The sequence below is a fragment of the Macaca fascicularis genome, chromosome 2 (genome assembly GCF_037993035.2).
Source record: "Macaca fascicularis isolate 582-1 chromosome 2, T2T-MFA8v1.1".
In the NCBI taxonomy this organism is placed as follows: domain Eukaryota; kingdom Metazoa; phylum Chordata; class Mammalia; order Primates; family Cercopithecidae; genus Macaca; species Macaca fascicularis.
In genome coordinates this window covers 112761030-112788633 of record NC_088376.1, presented here as the reverse complement: position 1 = coordinate 112788633, position 27604 = coordinate 112761030, and the positions used below count along the sequence as shown (strand labels likewise).

The 27604-nt window shown below is 44.0% G+C and overlaps 1 protein-coding gene across 10 annotated transcripts in view; it reads left to right on the top strand.

Moving 5' to 3' along the window:
• The window catches only part of IP6K1 (inositol hexakisphosphate kinase 1), a 73327-nt gene that overhangs the window by 29895 nt on the left and 15828 nt on the right, over positions 1-27604 (top strand). For all 10 annotated transcript variants that reach the window (XM_005547152.4, XM_065540589.1, XM_065540587.1 and 7 more), the window contains one exon: positions 15690-16040. In XM_005547152.4, the coding sequence (XP_005547209.1) occupies positions 15818-16040 (223 nt within the window). In that variant the 5' untranslated portion in view covers positions 15690-15817. The remainder of the gene's footprint in view (positions 1-15689; positions 16041-27604) is intronic.

Sequence of the window (27604 nt, the reverse complement as noted above, 5' to 3'; positions counted from 1 at the left end):
TGAGATGGAGTCTTGCTCTGTCGCCCAGGCTGGAATGCAGTGGCGCAATCTCAGCTCATTGCAACCTCCACCTCCCAGGCTCAAGCGATTCCTCTGCTTCAGCCTCTCAAGTAACTGGGACTACAGGTGCCCACCACCACGCCTAGCTAATATTTTGTATTTTTAGTAGAGACGGGGTTTCACCGTGTTGGCCAGGATGGTCTTGATCTCCTGACATTGTGATCCGCCCGCCTTGGCCTCCCAGAGTGCTGAAATTACAGGCGTAAGCCACTGCGCCCAGCTACTAGTAACCATTTTTGATAGGGGGTCCTAAATAAAGCCCCTAGGTAATCTAAAAAGGTCAATGCTGTGACAAGAGCTTTGGTTTCACCTTTCCTAGATGTAGGAAATTTTATTTCCATGTTTTCCCTCTTTTAATAGGACAAATGTGAATATTGCTAATATAAGGTAGTAGATTTGTACCTAGGATGAACTCCATGTATAAAACCGGCGTTATAGCCGGCGCGGTGGCTCACGCCTGTAATCCCCGCACTTTGGGACGCCGAGGCGGGCAGATCATGAGGTCAGGAGATCAACACCATCCTGGCTAACAAGGTGAAACCCCATCTCTACTAAAAATACAAAAATTGAGCCAGGCGTGGTGGCAGCCGCCTGTATTCCCAGCTACTTGGGAGGCTGAGGCAGGAGAATGGCGGGAACCCGGGAGGCGGAGCTTGCAGTGAGCTGAGATCACGCTGCTGCACTCCAGCCTGGGCAACCTGAGTGAGACTCCATCTCAAAAAAAAAAAAAAAAAAAAAAAAAACCAGTGTTATAGATAATTGAAATTAGCATGAGTGACAAGAGTTACTATTCTTTTGTTTGTGTTCTGAAATGGAGAGAGAGCAGTTTTATTTTTTATTTTTTATTTTTGAGACGGGGGCTCACTTTGTTACCCAGGCTGGAGTGTAGTGGGGCAGTCTTGGCCCACTGCAACCTCCGCCTTCCAGGCTCAAGCAATCCTCCTGTCTCAGCCCCCCAAGTAGCTGGGACTATAGGCATGAGCCACCAAGCCTGGCTAATTTTTTTTTTTTTTTGTAGAGACAGTGTTTTACCATGTTGCCCAGGCTGGTCTCAAACTCCTGAGCTCAGGCGATCCACACATCTCAGCCTCCCAAAGTGCTAAGATTACAGATGTGAGCCGCCCTGCCTAGCAGAGATAGCAAAGGTTTTTCAAAAGATAACATGGTGAGGAAAAATTCCCCAGTAGGGAGGTGTGTACAGCAGTCTCGCAGTAACCTTAGAGCTTGTTTACCTGTGCCTTAGTCCTGTCAACTTGTCCCCACTGTGCTTAACTCAGTTAAGCTACAGTAGGATAGTGGTGAAGAAAAGGAGTCAGAGTTTACCATTCATGCCAGAAATCTAATCTGTGAGACCAGGCTTTTGCATCTTTCTTTCAGTTGTATGGAAGCTTCTCTCTTGAGCTTTGGTCTTCAGTGGGATTGGTGGTAGGAAGTAAGTCCAGGAAGCTCGTCATTTCATATGTGAGCAGCCTAGACCATCTAATTTTAAGTGCTCTGTGGTTTTTTGTTCCTTTTGGAACCATTTTTCCCATCCTTCTACATGTGTGCTTTCTAGATTTGACCATATTTTCGTTCAGTTGTAAATGTGCTAGGTGAGACTTAGCTGATTCAGGGATGGCTTGCATGTACTATTTAGTCACAGCACAGGTAATCCGGTGGCTTCTTATTAAAGCATAATCATGAGCAGAGAATGTGTCAGGTGAGAAGGATGAGCCCCTTTGTTCCTCCTTTCTTTCTTTTTTTCTTTTTTTTTGAGATGGAGTTTTGCTCTTGTTGCCCAGGCCGGAGTATAGTGGTGTGATCTCGGCTCACCTAAACCTCTGCCTCCGGGGTTCAAGCGATTCTCCTGCCTCAGCCTCCCCAGTAGTGGGATTACAGGCACCCGCCACCATGCCTGGCTAATTTTTTGTATTATTAGTAGAGACAGGGTTTCTCCATGTTGGCCAGGCTGGTCTCGAAACCCTGACCTCAGGTGATCCACCCATCTTGGCCTCCCAGAGTGCTGGGATTACAGGCGTGAGCCACTGCGCCCGGCCCTTCTCCTTTGTTTTTGTGCATTTCATTTTGATTTCCCCTGTATCACTTTGGACATCAGTTCTGAAAATTCTTCACATACCTCCTTTCCGCCACTTCTTAGCACATTTGACACAGCTGATTTCAAAAGGGTCTTTACTAAGAATGCATTTAGGGAAGCACAGATTTCTAATCTTTGGGAATCCAGTAAAAACAGGAAAGAGGTTCAGTGGACTCTAGATTCTCTCCTTGACCTAAATTAATTCTGTTCTTGCTGTTCGTTGATGGGCTGGCACATCTCAGGTCCCTTGCTAAGTTTCCTTTTTTCCTTGTTCCCTGTTTGTTCTTAGCCAGGTGGCCTCAGGATGCCATGGTTTCCTAGCTCATGGGATAGGACCCAGGGATCTAAACAATCTTTCATCTCTTCTTTAGAGGCAAATGACAACATAGATTCCCTCTCTTTCTTCTCCCAGATTACTCTAGATGTCTATACACATTTCTGGTTTCTGAGGGATGTGCCAGTCCCTAGTAGCTTGGAAGGACTGGTTCCAAGTAGGGTTAACAGCCCTACTTACATGAAGAATACTCCCTATGTTTCCCCTCCTCCTCGAAGTACAGGAGGATTGTTCTCTCTCACCCTCATAACTATGCCTAATCTATATCAGTGCCTACAGTTCATATACAAAGGGAAGAATGGGCTTGAATTTAAGAAATCATTAGATTCCTTTGGTTATAAGATTTAGAGAACAAACGTGTTTTCATGTTAGTTTTCTGCTGTAGTGTTTTTGTCCATGATTTTTGAAGGTGTTTTGGTATCTTTTCCTGTCAAAGTCCATGTCAATGCTTTTTTATTTCTGAAATTAATTGGAAATTAGTTTTCTTTTTTTTTTTTTTGAGACGGAGTCTTGCTCTGCCGCCCGGGCTGGAGTGCAGTGGCCGGATCTCAGCTCACTGCAAGCTCCGCCTCCCGGGTTTATGCCATTCTCCTGCCTCAGCCTCCCGAGTAGCTGGGACTACAGGCGCCCGCCACCTCACCCGGCTAGTTTTTTTGTATTTTTTAGTAGAGACGGGGTTTCACTGTGTTAGCCAGGATGGTCTCGATCTTCTGACCTCGTGATCCGCCCGTCTCAGCCTCCCAAAGTGCTGGGATTACAGGCTTGAGCCACCACGCCCGGCCTGGAAATTAGTTTTCATAAAATCCAGAGCTGTATAGCCCAAGTTTTATGTGTTGTTCTTTTCTGTTAGAGTGACTTACCAGTTTATTGTGTTCTTTTCAGTTCAAGTAATTTTATTATTTTTCCTTTGAATTGTATGAGACAGTAAAAAATAAAGACACATTTGCCAAAACCAAAAATACTGTTGCCAGAATTTAATTAGCATTCTTGACTTACCAAGTTTAACTTTAATTACACAAATTTTATGAATTTTAAAAAGGGTATGATACTTTGTCATGATACTTATAGTGCTTAAGTGGATATATTTAATTTTAGAAGAGGTAATAGAAATACTGGATTTATAAACTAAGTTTTAATGAAATGTTGAGGGAAATCTACAAATATACCTGTGAAATGTGAAGGCACAAAAGATGCTTCACTTTATTCTATAAAAATATTGCAAATGTAGCTGGGCATGGTGGCTCATGCTTGTAATCCCAGCACTTTGGGAGGCCGAGACAGGTGGATCTCTTGAGCTCAGGAGTTTGAGACTAGCCTGGGCAACATGGTGAAACCCTGTCTCTACAAAAAAGAAAAAAAAAAAAAGCCAGGCTTGGTGGCACACACCTTTGTTTTCAGCTACTTGGAAGGCTGATGATATGGAAGGATCACTTGAGCCCAGGAGGTCGAGGCTGTAGTGAACCGTGTTGCACCACTGCACTCTAGCCTGGACAACAGTGTGAGACCCTGTCTCAAAAAAAAAAAAAAAAAAAAAAAAAAAAAAAAAGATTGCATATCACACCCAAGTGGTTAATCTGAGGTTGTAAAAATATGTTGGCCAAATAATTTGGAATTCTAACTGAACTTCTTAGAGTTTATACCTGCTGATCTGCATTTTTAGTGTGTGTCTGTGCCTGCCTAACTAAAGAATCTGGTTACCAGGTATTGTCTTGCAGTTGCTGTGGAGACAGTGCCTTCCTAGCTCTTAAAATAGTCCTGACCTTGTTCACCACCATATCTGATTGCAGTCTCTTTCTCTGCCAAGGTTTTTTATTCATTGTCACTTTCTAGGCTTGCTGTGTTGTTGCATTAAAATAGACCAAAAAAAAAAATAGTCATATGATTTCTCCTAAATTTGGTTTAACAAGTTCTTTAGTCTGGTTCTTCTCCTTACTATCATTATTATTGTCATTGAGACAGCGTCTTGCTATGTTGCGCAGACTGGTCTTGAACTCCTGGCCTCAAGCAGTACTTCTACCTTGGCCTTCCAAAGTGTTAGGATTATAGGTGTGAGCCACCATGACCGGCCTGATTCATCTTTTTTTTTTTTTTCTTTTTTGAGACAGGATCTGAATCTGTCACCCAGGCTGGAGTGCTGTGGCATGATTTCAGCTCATTGCAGCCTCCACCTCCTGGGCTTAAGCCATCCTCCCATCTCAGTCTCCTGAGTAGCTGGGACTATAGGTGTACACCACCATGCCTGGCTAATTTTTTTTTTTTTTTTTGTAAAAATGAAGTTTTGCCATGTTGCCCATGCTGGTCTCAAACTCCTGGGCTCAAGTGATCCTCCAGCCTTGGCCACCCAGAGTGCTAAGATTACATGACTACCATGGCTGGCCTGATTCATCTTTTATAGTTGAGATTATTTATGTGTTTGCCTGATTTTTCCCCCTTTTTAATCTCTTTTGTATCATTGATAAAAACAGTCTAGTCTTCCTCTTCATAGGTTGTCTTTTTCCTTCTGTATTTTGCTTTGATTTTGTCCTTGTTGTTGTGGCAATTGTTATTTGGGTACATTTAAACCTATTTTTCCTTCATATATCAAACCTTTTTAAAGTTAAAACACAGAATTTTATGTTCTCTTTATTTGCTGACTTGGAATTCTGTCATGTGGCCAACATATTTTGTTTTTCATAAAGTCACATGACCCGTTTGTTCTGGTTTTTGCTAGGTCTAGATTAGAAATGTAAACTTTTTTGGTTTACAACCCTAATATTTTAAAACAAAAAGAACTTGTCCCTTCATAAACATTTTTTCATATGTTATATATTTATGCTACTATATACATCTGTTATGTATATCATAAACATACATATATTTATTCTGCCAGATTTATTGTGTATTTACTATGTGCCAGGTACTACTCTGGGCACTTAGGATACTCATATAACTGACATCATCATAATAAATAATAAACAGTAAACATCATCAGTAAGTAAAGCATGTAATATGCCAGAAGGGGATAAATGCCTTAATGAAGAAAAGAAAAAGTAGAGCCAATTAAAGGGGGTGGAGGGTGCAGGTGGTGTTGCAATTTAAACTAGGGAGGGTAGGGTAGACCTTTCATTGAGAAAGAGATGTTTTGATCAAAGACTTTGAAGGAGGTGAGGGAGTTGGCCATGTGGATATCTGGGGGAAGAATGTTTAGGCAGAGGGAATGACTAGTGCAGAGAACCTGGGGAGTGTATATATGCCTGATGTGTTTGAGGAACATCATGAAGGCCAGTATGGCTGGAGTGGGATAATAAGCAACGGGGAGAGGGGTGAGAAGTGAAGGCAGAAAGAAAATGGGAGTGGGAAAGAATGCAGAGCTTATGGACTTTTTATTTTTTGACAGTCTCATGGCAAAAAGTAAAATGGCCAGGCACGGTGGCTCATGCCTGTAATCGCAGCACTTTGGGAGGCTGAGGCAGGCAGGTCATCTTGAGGTCAGAAGTTTCAGACCAGCCTGGCCAACATGACAAAACCCCGTCTCTACTAAAAATACAAAAATAAAATTAGCTGGGCATGGTGGGGTGCGCCTGTAGTCCCAGCTACTTGGGAGGCTGAGGCACGAGAATTGCCTGAACCCAAGAGGTGGAGGTTGCAGTGAGCCAAGATCGCACCACTATACTCCAGCCTGGTTGACGGAATGAGACTCTGTCTCAAAAAAAAAAAAAAAAAAAAAAAGACCAGGCACAGTGACTCATGCCTGTAATCCCAGCACTTTGGGAGGTTGAGGCGGGCAGATCCCCCTGAGGTCGGGAGTTAAAGACCAGCCTGGCCAACATGAGAAACTCCGTCTCTGCGGTAGGAGAATCGCTTGAACCCGGGAGGTGGAGGTTGAGGTGAGCCGAGATCGCGCCATTGCCACTCCAGCCTGGGCAAGAAGAGCGAAACTCCGTCTCACACACACAAAAAAAAGTAAAATGGTTTCTTGTTTTAATTTGAATTTCCTTGATTAATTGTGAAGGGAGGATGTCTTTTCACACGTTCATTGACCATCTGAGGCTACTCTTTTGTGAATTGCTTTTTTTCCTTTTTTTTTTCTACTTTGTAGAAATTCTTCATGTGCTCTGTTTATTATTTTGCTAGCTGTAAAAATTGCAGGCCGGGTGCTGTGGCTTATGCTTGTAATCCTGGTACTTTGGGAGGCCTAGGCGAGCAGATCACTTGAGCTCAGGAGTTCGAGACCAGCCTGGGGAACATGGTGAAACCCCCGTCTCTACAAAAAATACAAAAATTAGCTGGACGTGGTGATGCATGCCTGTAGTCTCAGCTACTTGGGGGTGCTGAGGTAGGAGGATGGCTTGAACCTGGGAGGTCAAGTCTGCAGTAAGCCGAGATCACACCACTGAACTCCAACCTGGTGACAGAGCAAGACTGTTTTCAAACAAACAAAACTATCTCCTCATCTGACTCTTATCTTCACTTATGGTTCTCCTATGCGAAAAAATAAATTTAGTTTGGCTGAGAGTGGGAACAGGGATTGCAAATGGGCATGAGAGTTCTTTTTGGGGTAACAGAAATGTTTTAAAATTGGATTTGAGAGATGGTTGTACAATCCTGTAAAATTTACTAAAAGTCATTGTACTGTGCCGGGCGCGGTGGCTCACGCCTGTAATCCCAGCACTTTGGGAGGCCGAGGTGGGTGGATCGCGAGGTCAGGAGATCGAGACCATCCTGGCGAACACGGTGAAACCCCGTCTCTACTAAAAATATAAAAAAATTAGCCGGGTGTGGTGGCGGGCGCCTGTAGTCCCAGCTTCTAGGGAGGCTGAGGCAGGAGAATGGCGTGAACCCGGGAGGCAACGGAGCTTGCAGTGAGCGGAGATCGTGCCACTGCACTCCAGCCTGGGCGACAGAGCGAGACTCCGTCTCAAAAAAAAAAAAAAAAAAAAAAAAAAAGTCATTGTACTGTATACTTAGTGAATTTTATGGTATGTAAATTATAGTTCAATAAAAGCTGTTAAAGTTTAAGTAATATTTGGAATCTGCTTAACTAGGAAGGAATTAAAATTAAAAAATTTTTAATGTATATAATTTTAATATGGCCTAATTTCCATATTTCCAACTTTCTATTGTGGTTTGTGTATTTTCTGTTTTGTTTATGGAATTTTCCCTAGTCTGTGGTCAAAAGGAATTTAAAAACTTTTTCTAGTTAAAGTTTATTTTCTTTTTGAGACAGCGTCTTGCTCTGTCACTCAGGCTGGAGTACAGTGACACGGTCTCGGCTCACTGCAACCTCTGCCTTCCAGGTTCAAGCGATTCTCCTGCCTCAGCCTCATGAGTAGCTGGGACTACAGGTGCATGCCATAACACTTGGCTAATTTTTTTATTTTTAGTAGAGATGGGGTTTGCTGGTCTTGAACTCCTGACCTCAGGTGATCAGCCGGCCTCGGCCTCTCCTGCTGGGATTACAGGCCTGAGTCACCACACCTGGCCTAGTTTAAGATTTTATTTTGCACATTTAGGTCTTTAATATGTTGGGAATTTACTTTGGAGTACTGTTGGAGGTAGCGATGTAGTTTTATCCGTATATAGATCCAGTTATTCTTGCTCCATCTATGACATAAATAATCTTTTCCCCTTTGATTAAATGGGGATTTTAATACTACCTCAGTCACACCCTCCACTCCCATGTCAATTTGTCTAAGATCTCTATTCTGTTTTGTTGATCTCTCTGCAAAATATCACACTTTTAATTGCTATAATTTCATAAAAAGCCTTCCTGTCTGAGAAGGTAAGTTGTCTCTCATTACTCTTTGACATTGCTATTTAGCTACACTTGGCTTTTACTGTTCCACCCAGTAGTGTCAGCTTGTCAAATTCATTAGAAAATTATCTTGGGATTTTGATTGAAATTGCAATGTGTTTCAATATTGAATCCTCCCTCACATAAATGTCTTTTATTATTAAATTTTTTTTTTCTGTCTTTGGTGCTTGAATCAAGAATATGTCTTCTTTTAGATCCTTCAGTAGTTTCATTATTTGTCACATAATTTTTTTTTTTTTTTTTTTTTTTTTTTTTTTTTTTTGAGACAGAGTCTTGCTCTATTGCCTAGGCTGGAGTGTAGTGGCACGATCTCGGCTCACTGCAAGCTCCGCCTCCTGGGTTCACGCCATTCTTCTGCCTCAGCCTCCTGAGTAGCTGGGACTACAGGCACCTGCCACCACGCCTTGCTAATTTTTTGTATTTTTAGTAGAGACGGGGTTTCACCATGTTAGCCAGGATGGTCTCGATCTCCTGACCTCGTGATCCGCCTGCCTCAGTCTCCCAAAGTGCTGGGATTACAGGCGTGAGCCACCGGCGCCCGGCTTGTTGCATAATTTTTAAAGATTTATAGGCATTTGTAGTTTTGGTTGCTATTATGAATGGTATATATTTAAACAGTTTTCATTTTCGAATTGCTTTTTGCTGGTATAGAGGAACATTACTGATTTTTCTTCTCTTAATACTCTTTTTTTTTTTTTTGAGATGGAGCCTCACTCTGTCACCCAGGCTGGAGTGTGGTGGCACGATCTCGGCTCACTGCAACCTCTGCCTCCCAGGTTCAAGTGATTCCCCTGCCTCAGCCTCCCAGGTAGCTGGGATTACAGATGAGCACCACCATGCCCAGCTAAGTTTGTATTTTTAGTAGAGACGGGGTTTCACCATGTTGGCCAGGCAGGTCTCGAACTCCTGACCTCAGGTGATCCACCTACCTCAGCCTCCCAAACTGCTGGGATTACAGGCTCCTATTAGTCTTAACAGTAATATTCACAAATTTGAGTGCACAGCTCAGTGGATTTTTATAGTATTCACCATGTCACCTCCACCTTTGTGCTCCTTCTCAATCAATATTTTCCGAGTAACTGCTGTTGTCTCTGTCATCATTTTGAATTTTGTATGAATAGAATTACACTACATTTTCGTATAAATAGCTTCCTTAGTGTCTAGATTTCTCTTGCCACATCGTATCTGTGAGATACATCTGTGTCGTATGTGACAGTAGTTGGTTCTTTTTCATTTCTTTGTAGTATTCTGTTGTATGAATATACCACAGTTTATCCATTTTAAGTTTTTTACAGAATTAAATATCCTATTTATTAATTTACAAGCCATAATAAAACTTGATAGTCATTTCATGTCACCGACAGCTCTTGCTTTGAAAAAGGAAAACATTAATATACAAATTTAAGCCAGCTGTAATGGCTCATATATGTAATCCCAGAGACTCCAGGGGCTGAGGTGGGAGGACCACTTAAAGCCAGGAGTTTGAGACCAGCTTGGGTGACATAGCGAAACCCTGTCTTTTTTTTTTTGGGGAGACGGTGTCTTGCTCTGCCACCCAGGCTGGAGTGCGGTGCCACTATCTTGGCTCACTGCAAGTTCTGCCTTCTGGGTTTATGCCATTCTCCTGCCTCAGCCTCCCGAGTAGCTGGGACTCCAGGCGCCTGCCACCACGCCTGGCTAATTTTTTGTATTTTTAGTAGAAATGGGGTTTCACTGTGTTAGCCAAGATGGTCTCGATCTCCTGACCTCGTGATCTGCCTGCCTTGGCTTCCCAAAGTGCTGGGATTACAGGTGTGAGCCACCGTGCCCGGCCAACGCTGTCTTTAAAAACAAACTTTTTATTTTATTTTATTTTATTTTTATTTTTTGAGACGGAGTCTCGCTCTGTCGCCCAGGCTAGAGTGCAGTGGTGCAATCTCGGCTCACTGCAAGCTCCGCCTCCCGGGTTCACGCCATTCTCCTGCCTCAGCCTCCCGAGTAGCTGGGACTACAGGCCCCCGCCACCACGCCTGGCTAATTTTTTTTTTTTTTTTTTTTTTTTGAGACGGAGTCTCGCTCTGTCTCCCGAGCTGGAGTGCAGTGGCCGGATCTCAGCTCACTGCAAGCTCCGCCTCCCGGGTTCACGCCATTCTCCTGCCTCAGCCTCCCGAGTAGCTGGGACTACAGGCACCCGCCACCTCACCCGGCTAGGTTTTTTTGTATTTTTTAGTAGAGACGGGGTTTCACCATGTTCGCCAGGATGGTCTCGATCTCCTGACCTCGTGATCCGCCCGTCTCGGCCTCCCAAAGTGCTGGGATTACAGGCTTGAGCCACCGCGCCCGGCCTGTATTTTTAATAGAGACGAGGTTTCATCGTGTTTGCCAGGATGGTCTCGATCTCCTGACCTCGTGATCCGCCTGCCTCGGCCTCCCAAAGTGCTGGGATTGCAGGCGTGAGCCACCGCACCTGGCAAAAAAAATTTTTTTAAGTTAGCCAGGCTTGGTGAATATACTTGTAGTCCCAGCTACTTTAGAGGCTGAGGTGAAAGGATCCCTTGATCCCAGGAGTTAGAGGCTGCAGTGAGCCATGATCATACCGCTGTACTCCAGCCTGGGCGACAGACCCCAACTCTAAAAAGCAAAACAACAACAAAAAATTACATCTTGGCCGGGCGCGGTGGCTCACGCCTGTAATCCCAGCACTTTGGGAGGCCGAGGCGGGCGGATCACAAGGTCAGGAGATCGAGACCACGGTGAAACCCCGTCTCTACTAAAAATACAAAAAATTAGCCGGGCGCGGTTGTGGGCACCTGTAGTCCCAGCTACTCGGGAGGCTGAGGCAGGAGAATGGCGTGAACCCGGGAGGCGGAGCTTGCAGTGAGCCGAGATTGCGCCACTGCACTCCAGCCTGGGCTGGGCGACAGAGCGAGACTCCGTCTCAAAAAAAAAAAAAAAAAAAATTACATCTCATTAACATGAGAAACTTCTTTTTACTTCAATGGAGACATAATTCATTTTGGAGTTCAATGATATGTTCAAGGAGTTTGTTATTGTAACCAGAAAGTCAGCCTAACTATTGTAACTAATATTTTTGCAGTAAAAATTTGTTTCCATTTGTTGCAATTCACTAGTGAGAAAAAAATCAGAATCTCAGCAAGTTCTTTTCATAAATAACATTCTTTGCATTTTATACAATAATTATCTTAAACTGTATAACTAAAATATTACAAAGCAAACCAAGGACAGAGTCTCTATTGTAGCTGAGAGGTGCATAAACCCATAGCAGAGCAGTCGAACCCCATAACCTCTCAGGGAGCAGACACTTTGCAGTTGGCTACCTGAATAAGATGGGGGCTCTATTAGCAATGAAGTAGCAGAGAAAGACGTTATGCAGGCAACCAACATAATCATCATCTATGGCCTTCTCCGACAGTAGTTTTCACAGTAGCCTCTGTGGACACCAGACTTCAGAAGTAACCTCTGGTTGATAAAAAAGAATCAGGGTTGGGCGTGGTGGTTTATGCCTGTAATCCCAGCATTGTGGGAGGCTGAGGCGGGTGAATCATGAGGTCAAGAGATCGATACCATCCTGGCCAACATGGTGAAACCCCGTCTGTACTAAAAATACAAAAATTAGCTGAGCGTGGTGGCGTGCACCTGTAATCCTAGCTACTCAGGAGGCTGAGGCAGGAGAATCGCTTGAACCCGGGAGGTAGAGGTTGCTGGGAGCTGAGATCGCGCCACTGCACTCCAGCCTAGGGACGGAGCGAGACTCCATCTCAAAAAAATAGTCAGAGCTGTTGCTATTTCCAGGGCTGGACACTAGGTGGGGCAAGCCCAAGCCCTTTACCTGCATCTGCAAATCCCACAGGGTTAGGAGTGTGAGGAGACTTGGAAAAGTTAAGTGACTTATGAGGCTCCACCCACACCTTGTAAAGCAAGGCTTCACAGAGCTTGAGAGGATTCTGGGTACTTCCACTATTTCAGATTCCAGGGTTATTAAAAAAGTAACATCAAAACAAAGTTATAGATACGTGGTATATTTACTCTTAGGGAGACTATTTCAAACACAGAAACAATGCCATGACTTTATGTTGACATCATATGGAAACAAAATACCAAATGTCTAGATAGACTGAAGAGTGGACTCTGCCCTCAGTCCTGTGGAAGCTGCAGAAGTTGCCACAGATCTCTCAGTCAGGGGAAGGGCTATTTCAATTTTTGTTTTTTTTTGTTTTTTTTTTTTGTTTTTTTGAGACGGAGTCTCGCTCTGTCTCCTAGGGTGGAGTGCAGTGGCCAGATCTCAGCTCACTGCAAGCTCCGCCTCCCGGGTTCATGCCATTCTCCTGCCTCAGCCTCCCGAGTAGCTGGGACTACAGGCGCCTGCCACCACGCCCAGCTAGTTTTTTGTGTTTTTTTAGTAGAGACGGGGTTTCACTGTGTTAGCCAGGATGGTCTCGATCTCCTGACCTCGTGATCCGCCCGTCTTGGTCTCCCCAAGTGCTGGGATTACAGGCTTGAGCCACTGCGCCGGGCCTTTTTTCCCTTTTTTAAGAAGGAGTCCTGCTCTGTTGCCCAGGGCTGGAGTGTAGTGGCGCAATCTTGGCTCACTGATACCTCTGCCTTCTGGGTTCAAGCGATTCTTGTGCCTCAGCCTCCCAAGTAGCTGAGATTACAGGCACGCACCATGCTCAGCTAATTTTTTGTGTGTATGTGTATTTTTAGAAGAGAGAGTTTCACCATGTTGGCCAGGCTGGTCTTGAACTCCTGACCTCAGGTGATCCACCTGCCTCGGTCTCCCAAAGTGCTGGGATTACAGGTGTGAACCACTGCACCCGGCCTATTTCCTCGGCTCTCCTCCTGCACCACTCTTCTGGGGCACCTGGCACTGTGACCCCTCTCTTTTCCCAGCCACCCAATGACTCAGGCTAGAAAGTTTAGCACTTTCCTTGTGTCCGTAGTCAGAAGCATTCCCAGGGAGAAGCACAGCCAGAGATAAGTCTCCTTCAGCCTGACCGGGGCCAGGACAGGAGCCAGTCTACAGCACTGAACAATGCAGTACGGCTGCAATGACCACCTCCAGAGACCCTGACCTGCCCTCCACAATCCAACAACTCTTTTTTTTTTTTTTTAAAGTATTTACTACATGGTGGAAACTGCCTTGGACCTTTGCTGTGGAAATGAGAGAGAATGGTTTGGTGGTGATGACAGTGAGTTAATAGATGACAGCACAGTGGTATAGTGATGTGGTAGAGCTGGCATAGGGTACCTTAGGAGCCATAGATGTATACCCTATACTCAGGTTTGGAGAGAATGGAGTCTAGGAATATTACCTGGGGCAGAGTTGCCTTGTCCTGAAGGCAGTATTGCCTTGTCCCAGGTAGTATTCCTAGACTTTATTAAGGATAACTAGGCAAAAAAAAAAAAAAAAGTGTATGTGCATTAAAATAGTGCAGTCTGGGGACTGGGAGTACAGAATAATTTATTTTGGTGATAGCAGTGAAATAAAACATAGCTAGCTGCCTGGGCAGCTTTGGGTTAAGATTTTGCAGTTTTGCAGTAGTTTTTTCTTTCTTTTTTTGAGAAAGGGTCTTGCTCTGTCATGCAGGCTGGAATGCAGTAGTGCGATCACAGCTCAGCAGTGGTATTTTTGTACCCCATTTTGTCCATAATTACAAGGTCCAGAAAAAACAACAACAACAACAAAAAAAAACCCGATGGTTTGTCTCTTACACATGGGACCATATTCCTGCTCTACTAATACTTTTTTTTTTCTTTTTTTAAATTTTTTATTTTTTTTTTATTTTTTTGAGACGGAGTCTCGCTCTGTCACCCAGGCTGGAGTGCAGTGGCCGGATCTCAGCTCACTGCAAGCTCCGCCTCCCGGGTTCAAGTCATTCTCCTGCCTCAGCCTCCCGAGTAGCTGGGACTACAGGCACCCGCCACCTCGCCTGGCTAGTTTTTTGTATTTTTTAGTAGAGACGGGGTTTCACCGTGTTAGCCAGGATGGTCTCGATCTCCTGACCTCGTGATCCGCCCGTCTCGGCCTCCCAAAGTGCTGGGATTACAGGCTTGAGCCACCGCGCCCGGCCTACTTTTTTTTTTTTTTTTCTATCTTAATCTTTCTGATGTAGTCTTGCTGACTACATTCCTAATTTAAAAATACACTCAGTGTTACGAAATTTGCCAACTACTTTAAATTTTTTGAGAGAAAATTGACATTATAAAGAGGGAGTTTGAGTACAGGGAGCTTCTTCCTTGTCCCACTGGTTGGTATGGAGTCAGACAGAAAGGGAATGGTCATAAATTGACAATCATAGATTTAAAGTAGAAGAAATCTGAAGCCTGAATTCCTTTGGGAAAAGTAAAACCTTAATGATCCTATAGCAGGGGTCCCTGGGTACTGGTCCATGGCCTGTTAGGAACTGGGCCTCACAGTAGGAGGTGAGTGGTGGGTGAGCAAGCAAGCAAAGCTTCATCTGTATTTACAGCTGCTCCCCTTGCTTGCATTACCGCCGGAGCTCTGCCTCCTGTCAGATCAGCAGTGGCATTAGATTCTCATAGGAGCATGAACCCTATTGTGGACTGCACATGTGAGGGATCTAGGTTGAGTGCTCCTTATGAGAATCTAATGCCTGATGATCTGTCATTGTCTTCCATCACCTCAAGATGGGACTGTTCAGTTGCAGGAAAACAATCTTAGAGCTCCCAAGGATTCTACATTATGGTGAGTTGTATAATTATTTCATTATATATTACAATGTAATAATAATAGAAATACAGTGTACAATAAATGTAATGTGCCTTAATCATCCTGAAACCATCGTCCCCACAGCTGGTCCATGGAAAAATTGTCTTCCATGAAACTGGTTCCTGCTGCCAAAAAAGTTGGGGACCACTGTCCTACAGCTCAGCAAGGAATGGCTTCCTGCCTGGTCCTTGGCACCTTCAGTGGAGAATTTGGGAATCTCATGTGACCTAATTCCTCAGACAGAAACCCTTCCTCTGAGTGAAGGAGAGACCGTTACCAGTACTGGGTATCCTAAGGAGAATCCTTAGGATACCTGAACAAAACAAATTCCCTTTGCCTTCTGTTTTTTTTCTGATCTCATCTTTGGGTGTGAAATAAACCGGGATAGTTGCTTTCCTGATGGTTGTAATGTGCTGTAGCTCTAAAATAAAATCCTTTAGATAACTCAGAAGGGAGGTGAGAACTAGGAAAGGCAGAGAATGTGGGCTTCTGTGCACAAGATAGATGGAAGAGGCCAAGGTTGCATCATTCAGCAAAAATTTAACCAACTACCTTTAATGTGCCACGTAGTATTGTACGTGCTGGGGATACACATAGCAGAGAACAAAACAGAGTCCCTGCTCTCACTCATGGAGCTCCAGGGGAATTGTGACTCACTCAGTGTTTTGATTCCTTCTTCCTCTCTTCTCTTCTGTAGGACAGAATCATAAGCCGAATAGAATCTGACCATTGGCTTTCAGCTGGCCAGGACCTTCTACCTAGCTTTCCTTTTGTGGCCCATGTGCTGCATCCTCTGCCCTCAGTGTGCAACTGGCCCCCAACGCAATGTGTGTTTGTCAAACCATGGAAGTGGGGCAGTATGGCAAGAATGCAAGTCGGGCTGGAGACCGGGGAGTCCTCCTGGAGCCCTTCATCCACCAAGTAGGCGGACACAGCAGCATGATGCGCTACGACGATCACACTGTGTGCAAGCCCCTCATCTCTCGGGAACAGCGCTTCTACGAGTCCCTCCCTCCCGAAATGAAGGAGTTCACCCCTGAATACAAAGGTCAGTCACTGGCCAGTTTAATGAAAGCAGCAGCCTTGGGCTTATAGACCCCTTGCCACAGTTTTTCTTGGTTTGTTTGCCATATTATATCATTGTAGGTCTTTTTTCTCAAAGCACTAAGTCACTTTATTAGGTAAAATTAGGCTGAAAGCATCAGCAAGGTCTTCAGATCTTGAAAATTGAATTTATTAATAGGTGAAGCTGAGAAAAAGTCATAGCATTAAGTTCCATTGGTGGAAAAGAGCATGCTGTTGTCAATGAGTTTTCCCAATTGCTGCAACACTAGTCTAGGAGAGAAGAGGGAACATTTCTCTCATCTCAGAGAAGGAATGGGTACTTCCCAGGTTAAAGTGGTTGGATGGCTGGCAGTGGGGCTGTGTGAAGCCTGTGTCTGTATGTGCTGGGGCAAAGAATTGTTGGTAAGAAATGCAGGGACTTTCTGGGGCCTGGAAATCCTGATATTTGAAGGAAAAATAATTTATTTTAAAATATAAGTAAACTTTATAGAAAAGAACCTCATGAATATTAACTATACCAGAATTAACTAACTGTATTTTAAAATCTGATCTTTGTCAGTGTTTATAAATTTTTATGATTGCTCATTGTGTGTAAGTTTTTTTTTTTACGTTCTGCTTTGTAACTTAAAGTTGTATGATTTCAGTTAGGTTAACACCGTCCTTTACTTAGGAGAGTTTCAATTTAGAAAAACCAGTGCCATAGAATTAACTTTTTGTTTCCTTAACTTTTTAAAAAAATTTTTGGTAAAATGTACCTAACATAACATTTGCCATTTTAAAGTGTATAATTTAGTGGCATTAAGCACATTCACAATGTTGTATAGCCATTCTCCATTTCCTGAATTTTTCATCATTTGAAGTAAACTCTGTATGTATTAAATAATAACTCCGCATTCTTCCATCGTCTGATCCCCTGGTAACCTCTTGTTTACTTTGTCTCTACAGATTTACCTATTGTAGATATTTCATAAAAGTGAAATCGTGCTGGGCGCGGTGCCTCACGCCTGTAATCCCAGCACTTTGGGAGGCCGAGGCGGGCGGATCACAAGGTCAGGAGATCAAGACCATGGTGAAACCCCGTCTCTACTAAAAATACAAAAAATTAGCCGGGCGCGGTAGCGGGCGCCTGTAGTTCCAGCTACTCAGGAGGCTGAGGCAGGAGAATGGCGTGAACCCTGGAGGCGGAGCTTGCAGTGAGCCGAGATCGCGCCACTGCACTCCAGCCTGGGTGACAGAGCGAGACTCCGTCTCAAAAAAAAAAAAAAAGTGAAATCGTTACAATTTTTGACCTTTTGTGTCTGGCTTGGTTCACTTAGCTTAATGTTTACAAGGTTCGTTCATGTCATAGTGTGTATTAAAACTTCATTCTTGGCCAGGCGCAGTGGCTCGCATCTGTATTCTTAGCACTTTTTTTTTTTTTTTTTTTTTTTGAGACAGTCTTGCTCTGTTGCCAGGCTGGAGTGCAGTGGTGCGATCTCGGCTCACTGCAACCTCCAACTCCTGGTGTTGGGATTACAGGCATGAGCCACCACGCCTGGCCAGTCCTAGCACTTTGGGAGGCCAAGGCAGGCGGATCACTTGAGATCAAGGGTTCGAGACCAGCCTGACCAACATGGCAAAACCGTGTTTCAACAAAAAATACAAAAATTAGCCGGGTGTGGTGGTGTGTGCCTGTAATCCCAGCTACTTGGAAGGCTGAGGCGGGAGAGTATCTTGAACCCAGGAGGTGGAGGTTACAGTGAGCCAAGATTGTGCCACTGCACTCTAGCCTGGGCAACAGAGTGAGACTCTGTCTCAAAAAACAAAAACACACTTCATTAATTTTTTTTTTTTTTTTTTGAGACGGAGTCTAGCTCTATCGCCCAGGCTGGAGTGCAGTGGTATGATCTTGGCTCACTGCAAGCTCTGTCTCCCGGGTTCATGCCGTTCTCCTGCCTCAGCCTCCCCAGTAGCTGGGACTACAGGTGCTGCCACCACGCCCAGCTAATTTTTTGAATTTTTAGTAGAGACAGGGCTTCACCGTGTTAGCCCGGATGGTCTCCATCTCCTGACCTTGTGATCTGCCCGCCTTGGCCTCCCAAAGTGCTGGGATTACAGGCGTGAGCCACCGTGCCTGGCCCACTTCATTCTTTTTTATAGCTGAATAATATTTCATTGTAAGTGTATACCACACTTTGTTTATTCATTCATCTGTTGATGGACACCTAGATTGTTCCACCTTTTGGCTATTATGAATAATGCTGCTGTGAACATTGTCTTACAAGTGTCCATTTGAGTCACTGCTTTTAATTCTTTTGGGTATATACCTAGGAGTGGAATTGTCAGATCGTGTGGAAGTTCTTTGTTTACCTTTCGGAGGAACTGCCAAACTGTTTCCCACAGTGGCTGCACCACTTTGCCATCTTACCAGCAGCGTACAAGGGTCCCTATTTCTCCACATCCTTACCAACACTGCTTTTCTTTTCTTTTTGTAGCCATCCTAGTGGGTGTGTGTGGTATCTGTGGCTTTGATTTACTTTTCCCTAATGTCTAATGAATGATGCAGAGCATTTTTTTGTTATTGACTGTTGGCATACCTTCTTAAAGAAATGTCTATTCAAGTCTTTTGACCATGTTGTATTGGGCTGTTTCTTTCTTTTTTTTTTTTTTTGAGAAAGAGTCTTGCTCTGTCACCCAGGCTGGAGTGCAGTAGTGCGATCTCAGCTCACTGCAATCTCCACTTCCGGGTTCAAGCGATTCTTCTGCCTCAGCCTCCTAAGTAGCTGGGATTACAGGCATGCGCCACCACGCCTAGCTAAATTTTGTATTTTTAGTAGAGACAGCATTTTACCATGTTGGGCAGGCTGGTCACGAACTCCTGACCTTAGGTGATTTGCCTGCTTTGGCCTCCCAAAGTGCTGGGATTACAGTCATGCGCCACCATGTCTGGCTAATTTTTGTATTTTTAGTAGAGATGGGGTTTCGCCATGTTGGCCAGGCTGGTCTCGAATTCAACTCAGGTGACCTATCTGCCTCGGCCTCCTAAAGTGTTGGGATTATAGGCGTGAGCCACCGTGCCTGGCCTGGGTTGTTTCTTAATGGGCAGAAAGAAGTGAACCAGTTTTTAGAATATCCCAAGCTTTTTAAATTTTATTTTTATTTTAATTAACCTCAGGGCTTTTACTTATGCTTGAAATGTCCTTTCTAGTATCCTTATCCACACCTGCTCCTCCAATCTTTAGTTTATCAGATCTCCCCAGACACTTCTTCCCTGATATCCTATATTTATTATATTCTGCTCTGGAAACCATATTTTCGATTATAGAGCCTTACTTAGTTTCTTCATAGGACTTACCACAATCTGTATTTTTGTCTATATGTTTGTTTTTCACATTAGTATGGAAGCTCCTTGAAGGCATGGATTTTTTTTTTTTTTTTGTCTTTTATACTGATGAGCTTGGGCCCTGGCATCTAGTAGATGGTCAGTAAATACTTGATAAAAGAATGAGGCAAAGCTTATTTGCATAAATGTCCAGAAGCCTTGAACTTCACATTTAGTACTACAAGCACTAATAGTTGATGATTACAGCTGGTCTTACCAAATAAATGAAAATTTGTTTTTAAACCTGCCAAGATATGAAATATTATTGACACTTTTTCTTAACTTAATTGAGCTTAAACACCTGTGCTGATAGCAGTAATTAGATGTGTGTATGTGTGTGGGCTCTTATCATACATGTATTTCCTAGCTCCGTGTGCTGAAAGGGCCTAAAAGCAGTGGTACTTCAGTAGCAATCAGTACATCTAGCAACCAAATCCTGAGTTTTCTAAATACCATTCTTACAATAAAAAGAAACAGAGCTCCTTGGTGAAATGGTTGGTTCCTGAGTTGGGGCAGGAAAATTATAAGACAAGCCTAGAACATCTTACAGTGACAGACAGTAAAGAAGTGGTCAAAAATGATGTCAGAAGTACAAAGAGCTAACTTTAAAGGAGTTGAGGGGCCCAATCTAGAAGAATTTAAACAACAAAATATCCACAAGTCTATACTGATAGATACATGGATACAAAGGAACAATTCTTCCTTATAGAATTCTAATTTCTTTTTTTTTTTTGGAGACAGAATCTCGCTCTGTTGTCCAGGTTGGAGTACAGTGGTGCGATCTCAGCTCACTGCAAGCTCTGCCTCCCGGGTTCACGCATTCTCCTGCCTGTAGCTGGGACTACAGACTCCCACCACCATGCCCGGCTAATTTTTTGTATTTTTAGTAGAGGCAGGGTTTCACTGTGTTAGCCAGGATGGTCTTGATCTCCTGACCTCGTGATCCACCAGCCTCGGCCTCCCAAAGTGCTGGGATTACAGGCGTGAGCCACCGCGCCTGGCCAGAATTCTAATTTAATTAATAAATATAGAAGGAATGATGGGAATAGAAGTCACCATTAGGCAGACAACACAGTAATACCATTCAGCACACACCATTAGGTATTACACGCATCATTAGACATTACAACACAGTAATAATTGTGGCAGTGTGCAGCGGTGCAATCATACCTCACTGCAGCCTCGAAACCATGGCTTGGCCGGGCATGGTGGCTCATGCCTGTGATCCTAGCACTTTGGGAGGCCGAGGCAAGCGAATCACCTGAGGTCAGGAGTTCGAGACCAGCCTGGCCAACATGGTGAAACCCTGTCTCTACTAAAAATCCAAAACTTAGCTGGGTGTGCTGGCAGGTGCCTGTAATCCCAGTTACTTGAGAGGCTGAGGCAGAAGAATCACTTGAACCCGGGAGGCAGAGGTTGCAGTGAGCCGAGACCACAGCATTGCACTCCATCCAGCCTGGGCAACAAGAGTAAAACTCTTGTCTCAAAAAAAAAAAAAAAAAAAACTATGACTCAAGTGATCCTCCCACCTCAGCCCCGAGTAGATGGGACTACAGGCACGCCACTATACCTGGGTAATTTTTTTTTTTTTTTTTTTTTTGAGACGGAGTCTCGCTCTGTAGCCCAGGCTGGAGTGCAGTGGCCGGATCTCAGCTCACTGCAAGCTCCGCCTCCCGGGTTTACGTCATTCTCTTGCCTCAGCCTCCCGAGTAGCTGGGACTACAGGCGCCCGCCACCTCGCCTGGCTAGTTTTTTGTATTTTTTTTAGTAGAGACGGGGTTTCACCGTGTTAGCCAGGATGGTCTCGATCTCCTGACCTCGTGATCCGCCTGTCTCGGCCCCCCAAAGTGCTGGGATTACAGGCTTGAGCCACCGCGCCTGGCTACCTGGGTAATTTTTAAACTTTTTTGTAGTGACAGGGTCTTGCTTTGTTATCCAGGCCGGTTTTGAACTTCTAGCCTCAAGAAATCCTCCCACCTTGGCCTTTCACAGTGCTGAGATTTAAGAGATCGGATCTCACTATGTTTCCTGGGCTGGTCTTGAACTCCTGGTCTCAAGTGATCCTCCCATGTAGCCTCAGGCATGATACCTCGGCCTACCGAGTAGCTGGGATCACAGGTGTGAGCTCCCAGCTGCAAGATGTATGTGTGTGTGTGTGTGTGTGTTTGTGTGTATTTTGTTTTTGTTTGTTTTTTGTTTTTTGTTTTGTTTTGAGACAGGGTTTTGCTTCATTGCCTAGGCTAGAGTGTAGTGGTATGATCTCGGCTCACTGCAACCTCTGCCTCCCGGGTTCAAGTGGTTCTCCTACCTCAGCCTTCCGAGTAGCTGGGGCTTACAGGCGCCTGCCACCATTCCTGGCTGATTTTTGTATTTTTAGTAGAGATGGGGTTTCACCATGTTGGTCAGGTTGGTCTCGAACTCCTGACCTCAAGTGACCCACTTGCCTTGTCCTCCCAAAGTGCCTGGATTACAGGCTTGAGCCACTGTGGCTGGACTGTATTTTTTTTCATATAAAATTTTAGTCCAATTTATTTATTTATATACTATTTTGAGACAGAGTCTCACTCTGTCGCTGAGACTGAAATGCAGTGGCATGATCTTAACTCACCACAGCCTTGACCTCCTGGGCTGAAGTGATTCTCCTACCTTAGCCCTCAGCCTCTGGAGTAGCTGGGACCACAGGTGTGCTCTGGCCTTTTTTTTTTTTTTTTGTATATTGTAGAGACAGAGTCTCACCATGTTGCCCAGGCTGGTCTCAAACTCCTAGGCTCAAGTGATCTGCCTGCCTTGGCCTCCCAAAGTGCTGGAATTACAGATGTGAGCCACCATGCCCGGCCCTGAAATAGATTAATTTGACTAATAATATCTTCCACTATGCTTCTATTTTCTTTCTTTTTTTTTTTTTTTGAGATGGAGTCTTGCTCTGTCGCCCAGGCTGGAGTTCTGTGGCGCAATCTTGGCTCACTGCAAGGTCTACGTCCTGGGTTCATGCCATTCTCCTGCCTCAGGCTTCTGAGTAGCTGGGACTACAGGTGCCGCCACCATGCCTGGCTAATTTTTTGTATTTTTAGTAGAGACGGGGTTTCACCATGTTAGCCAGGATGGTCTCGATCTGACCTCGTGATCCGCCCATCTCGGCCTCCCAAAGTGCTGGGATTACAGGCGTGAGCCACCTCACCCGGCCTATGCTTCTATTTTCTTTGACTAAATTGGGCTTCATTTGACTTAGAAAGAAGGGATTAATTTTAGTTTAATTGAATTGTACTTTTGAGCTAGCATATTAATTCTTTCCTAGTGAAAATGTAGCCTAAGCAAAGAAAATAAAGTAGATCCTAAGAATTTACTGTGGCTTTCATTTTTTTATTTTTATTTTGAGGCAGGGTCTTGCTGTGTCGCCCAGGCTGGAGTACAGTGGTGCAGTCATGGCTCACTGCAGCCTCAAACTCCTGGCCTCAAGCATCCTCCCATGTTATGGCCTTTAAAGATACCTGTTACTCAGTTTGAGAGGAGGAAGGTGTGAGGAAATACTGAACCAGTGCTAGAGACTGCCACCCCTTCCCTGGGAGGCACCTTGAAGTTCTAACTTGTCATATCCCAATTCTGATGGTGTAATTTAGAGAACATTTATCTGGAAGCCGGGCTCATTTACCTTTTAAGGGATTTTTTCCTTAGCATCAGAAGGACTCCATGAACTGACAGGGCCTAGTTTTATTTCTGGCTTTGGCATATTTGTGGCAGAATGTTTGGCCTTTGGTGTTTTGAGTGTGGATGGATAGGTGGCTGAATCTATATTTATAAAGTGTTTGGGACCGTTAAAGTTTCCTAGCCACTTGGAGAAAGCAGTGTGTTTATTTCTGGCTTTGTTCTTATTTAGCAACTTTAGAATATTTATTTTTCTAAATTTAGTATTCTTCTGATTGTGTTTTGAAAGCAATAAAAATCACACAGTTTCAAAACTGCACAAAGGACTTGAATAGAGATTTTTCCACAGAAGACATACAGATGGCCAGTAGCACATCAACATGATTAGTCATTAAGAAATGCAAATCAAAACCAAAATCAGATACCACTTCATATTAGGTATCTTATTTTACCTAGTATGGCTATAATAGTTTAAAGAAAAAAGGGAAATAACTGTTGGCAAGGATGTGGAGAAATGGGAACATTGCTGATGAAAATGTAAAGTGTTGTAGCCACTGTGGAAAACAGTTTGGCAGTTCCTCCCAAAGGTGAACACAGAAACCATATGATCTAGCAATTCCACTTCTACATATATATCCAAAAGAATTGGGCCGGGCGCAGTGGCTCAAGCCTGTAATCCCAGCACTTTGGGAGGCCGAGACGGGCGGATCACGAGGTCAGGAGATCGAGACCATCCTGGCTAACACGGTGAAACCCCGTCTCTACTAAAAAAGTACAAAAAAACTAGCCGGGCGCGGTGGCGGGCGCCTGTAGTCCCAGCTACTCGGGAGGCTGAGGCAGGAGAATGGCGTGAACCCGGGAGGCGGAGCTTGCAGTGAGCTGAGATCCGGCCACTGCACTTCAGCCTGGGCGGCAGAGCGAGACTCCGTCTCAAAAAAAAAAAAAGAATTGAAAACAGGGACTGTGGCCAGGCATAGTGTCTCACGCCTGTAATCCTAGTACTTTGGGAGGGGGGCAGATCACCTGAGGTCAGGAGTTCAAGTCCAGCCTGGCCAACATGGCAAAACCCTATCTCTACTAAAAAATAGAAAAATTAGCCGGGCGTGGTGGCAGGCGCCTGTAATCCCAGCTCCTCAGGAGGCTGAGGCAGGAGAATCACCTTGGGAGGCAGAGATTGCAGTGAGCTAAGGTCGCACCACTGCATTCCAGCCTGGGTGACAGAGCAAGATTCTGTCTCAAAAAAAGAAAAGAAAAAAAACAGGGATTCAAATGGATTGTTGTAAGCCAGTGTTCACAGCAGCATCATTCATAATAGCTAAAAGGTGAAAACAACCCAAGTGTCCATCAATATAGATAACACATAATAGATGTGATATATACTTACAATGGAATACTATTCAGCCATAAAAAAGAATGGAAGTTCTGATACATGCTGTGACACAGATGAACCTTGCCAACACTATGCTAAGTGAACTAGGCCAGACACAAAAGAACAAAACTTGTATGATTTCACTTATATGAAATATGCATAGTAGGCAAATCTGTAGAGATAGAAAGTAGATTTGGTTACTAGGGCTAGGAGGAAGGGAAAATGGGGAGTTACTGCTTAATGGGTACAGCATTTTTGTTTGAGGTCATGAAAAACTTTTTAGAAATAGATAATGGTGGTGGTTATTCAATATTGTCAATGTACTTAATGCCCACTGAATTGTACATTTAAAAATGATTAAGTGGCTGGGCATGGTGGCTCACACCAGTAATCCTAGCACTTTGGGAAGCTAAGGCAAGAGGATTGTTTGAGGCCAGGAGTTTGAGACCAGACTGGGACTGGTCAGCATAGCAAGTCTTGTCTCTACCAAAGAAAAAAAAGAATTAAATGGCAAATGAGCTCCTGTGCTCAAGCAGTCCTCCTGCCTTGACCTCCCAAAGTGCTGGAATTATAGCGCGAGCCACTGTGCCTGGCCCAAACACCACAATTTTATTTTATTTTTATTTTATTTTTTTTGAGATGGAGTGTTGCTCTGTTGCCCAGGCTGGAGTGCAGTGGCGTGATCTTGGCTCACTGCAACCTCTGCCTCCCGGCTTCAAGCTATTCTCCTGCCTCAGCCTCCTGAGTAGCTGGGATTACAGGCGCACACCGCCATGCCTGGATAATTGTTGTATTTTTAGTAGAGACAGGGTTTTGACATGTCGGCCAGGCTGGTGTCGAACTCCTGACCTCAGGTGATCCACTCGCCTCGGCCTCTCAAAGTGCTGGGATTACAGGCGTGAGCCATCACGCCCTGCCCACAATTTTAAAAGTAAATAAAAAGTATAACTCAAAACAATAATAAAACCTCTACCCAAATGTAACCTGTCTCTATTTCAATCAGTCTTACAAATGCCAAGGAAATTAGGGTTTATGTCAGATGAATTAAAAGACCATTGCTTTTCATTTTCCTAACTTCATTCAAACTAGGTATGAGTGACAAGGTCAAAAAAGGTCAGGACCAAAAAAAATTTTTTTTACTAATAGATTGCATGACTTATTTAATTACCAAATCTTACTTACTCTTGGTAAAGGCATCTTCTGCTCTATCCAACTGCCATTTCTCCCCCGACCAGGTATGATGATCTGTGTCAGCCAGGGGTATGTTAGGGTGCTCAGTGTTATTTGCTTGTCTAACAAACACATTAAGAGGTTTTTAGTACAGCATTATGTGGCCCTGCAAGACGAAAAGGAAAGAGCAAATTATAAAAGGAGAGAGTGATACATATGTAAAATAAAAAGCTTATATTCATCAAGATATACCTTTAAAGAAAATGGATAGAGATATTTGTTTTTCTGTACTGACAAAGATTTCATTTCTATAATATAAGAATATATATATAGGCCGGGCGCGGCGGCTCAAGCCTGTAATCCCAGCACTTTGGGAGGCCGAGACGGGCGGATCTCGAGGTCAGGAGATCGAGACCATCCTGGCGAACACGGTGAAACCCCGTCTCTACTAAAAAAATACAAAAAACTAGCCGGGCGAGGTGGCGGGCGCCTGTAGTCCCAGCTACACAGGAGGCTGAGGCAGGAGAATGGCGTAAACCCGGGAGGCAGAGCTTGCAGTGAGCTGAGATCCGGCCACTGCGCTCCAGCCCCGGCGACAGAGCGAGACTCCGTCTCAAAAAAAAAAAAAAAAAAAAAAAAAAGAATATATATATGAAGGCCAGGTGTAGTGGCTCACGCCTGTAATCCCAACACTTTGGGAGGCTGAGGCGGGTGGATCATGAGGTCAGGAGATCAAGACCATCCTGGCTAACACGGTGAAACCCCATCTCTACTAAAAATACAAAAAATTAGCCGGGCGTGGTGGCGGGCGCCTGTAGTCCCAGCTACTCGGGAGGCTGAGGCAGGAGAATGGCGTGACCCTGGGAGGTGGAGCTTGCAGTGAGCCACGATTGCACCACTGCATTCCAGCCTGGGTGACAGAGCGAGACTCCATCTCAAAAAAAAAAATAATAATAAAATATATATATATATATAAACTTGTACAAGTGAATAAGAGACAAATAACTAAATAGAAAAATGGGCAAGAATAAAGAAAATCAGTAAAAACTAAAGACTGATTCTTTGAGGAAAGCAGTAGTATTGATAAAGCTCTTGCCAGACTGATGAGGAAAAAGAGAAGGCACAAATTTCTAGTGTCAGGAATGATAGAGGTATCATTACTGTAGATTCTACAGATATTTAAAAGGTAGAAGAATATTATGGGCCAGCATGGTGGCTCATGCCTATAATCTCAACACTTTGAAGGGCTGAGGCAGGAGGATTGCATGAGGCCAGTAGTTCAAGACCAACCTGGGCAACAAAGCGAGACCCCATCTCTATAAAAAAATTGAAAAATTAGCCAGGTGTGGTGGCATGTGCCTATAGTCCCAGCTACGTGGGAGGCTGAGGCAGGAAGATCACTTGAGTTCAGGAGTTTGAGGTTGTAGTGAGCTATGATGGCACCACTGCACTTCAATGGGACCCTGTCTCTTAAAAAAAGAAGAAGAATATTATAAAGAACTTTAAGCCAATAATTGTTCTACAATGTAAAAGAAGTTGACAAAACATAGGGAGATACTGTCTCTACAAAAAATAAACCATAAATGCTTCTCACTGATTTTCAGATTATAGAGCCAACTGTGTACATCTGGGAGTGTAAAAGTAGAAATGTAGCTGACAGACAAAAGGTGGGATGTGGAAGTGAGACCAAGTTACTTTTTTTTCCCTTCAAAACCTCTTCCTCAAGTTTCTGGATATATGTATTTTTTAATTGTATTAAGAACACTTGAGAAGAGTCTTACTTGTGTTTTAACTCACTATGGTCCAGAAGACACTACAAACAACCTGTTTGATTACAATGGGCACAAAAAAAGTATTACAGATACAGCATGGCAAACAGAAAGATGTTTTATCTTCGAGATGCCAGGGCTGGAAGTTCTGTGTAGTGAGGCTAGGATAGCCTGATGCTCAGTGTGGGCAGAACACAGATTTTTTTGGACCCTCTAGGAGGGAGAAGTGTTGACGT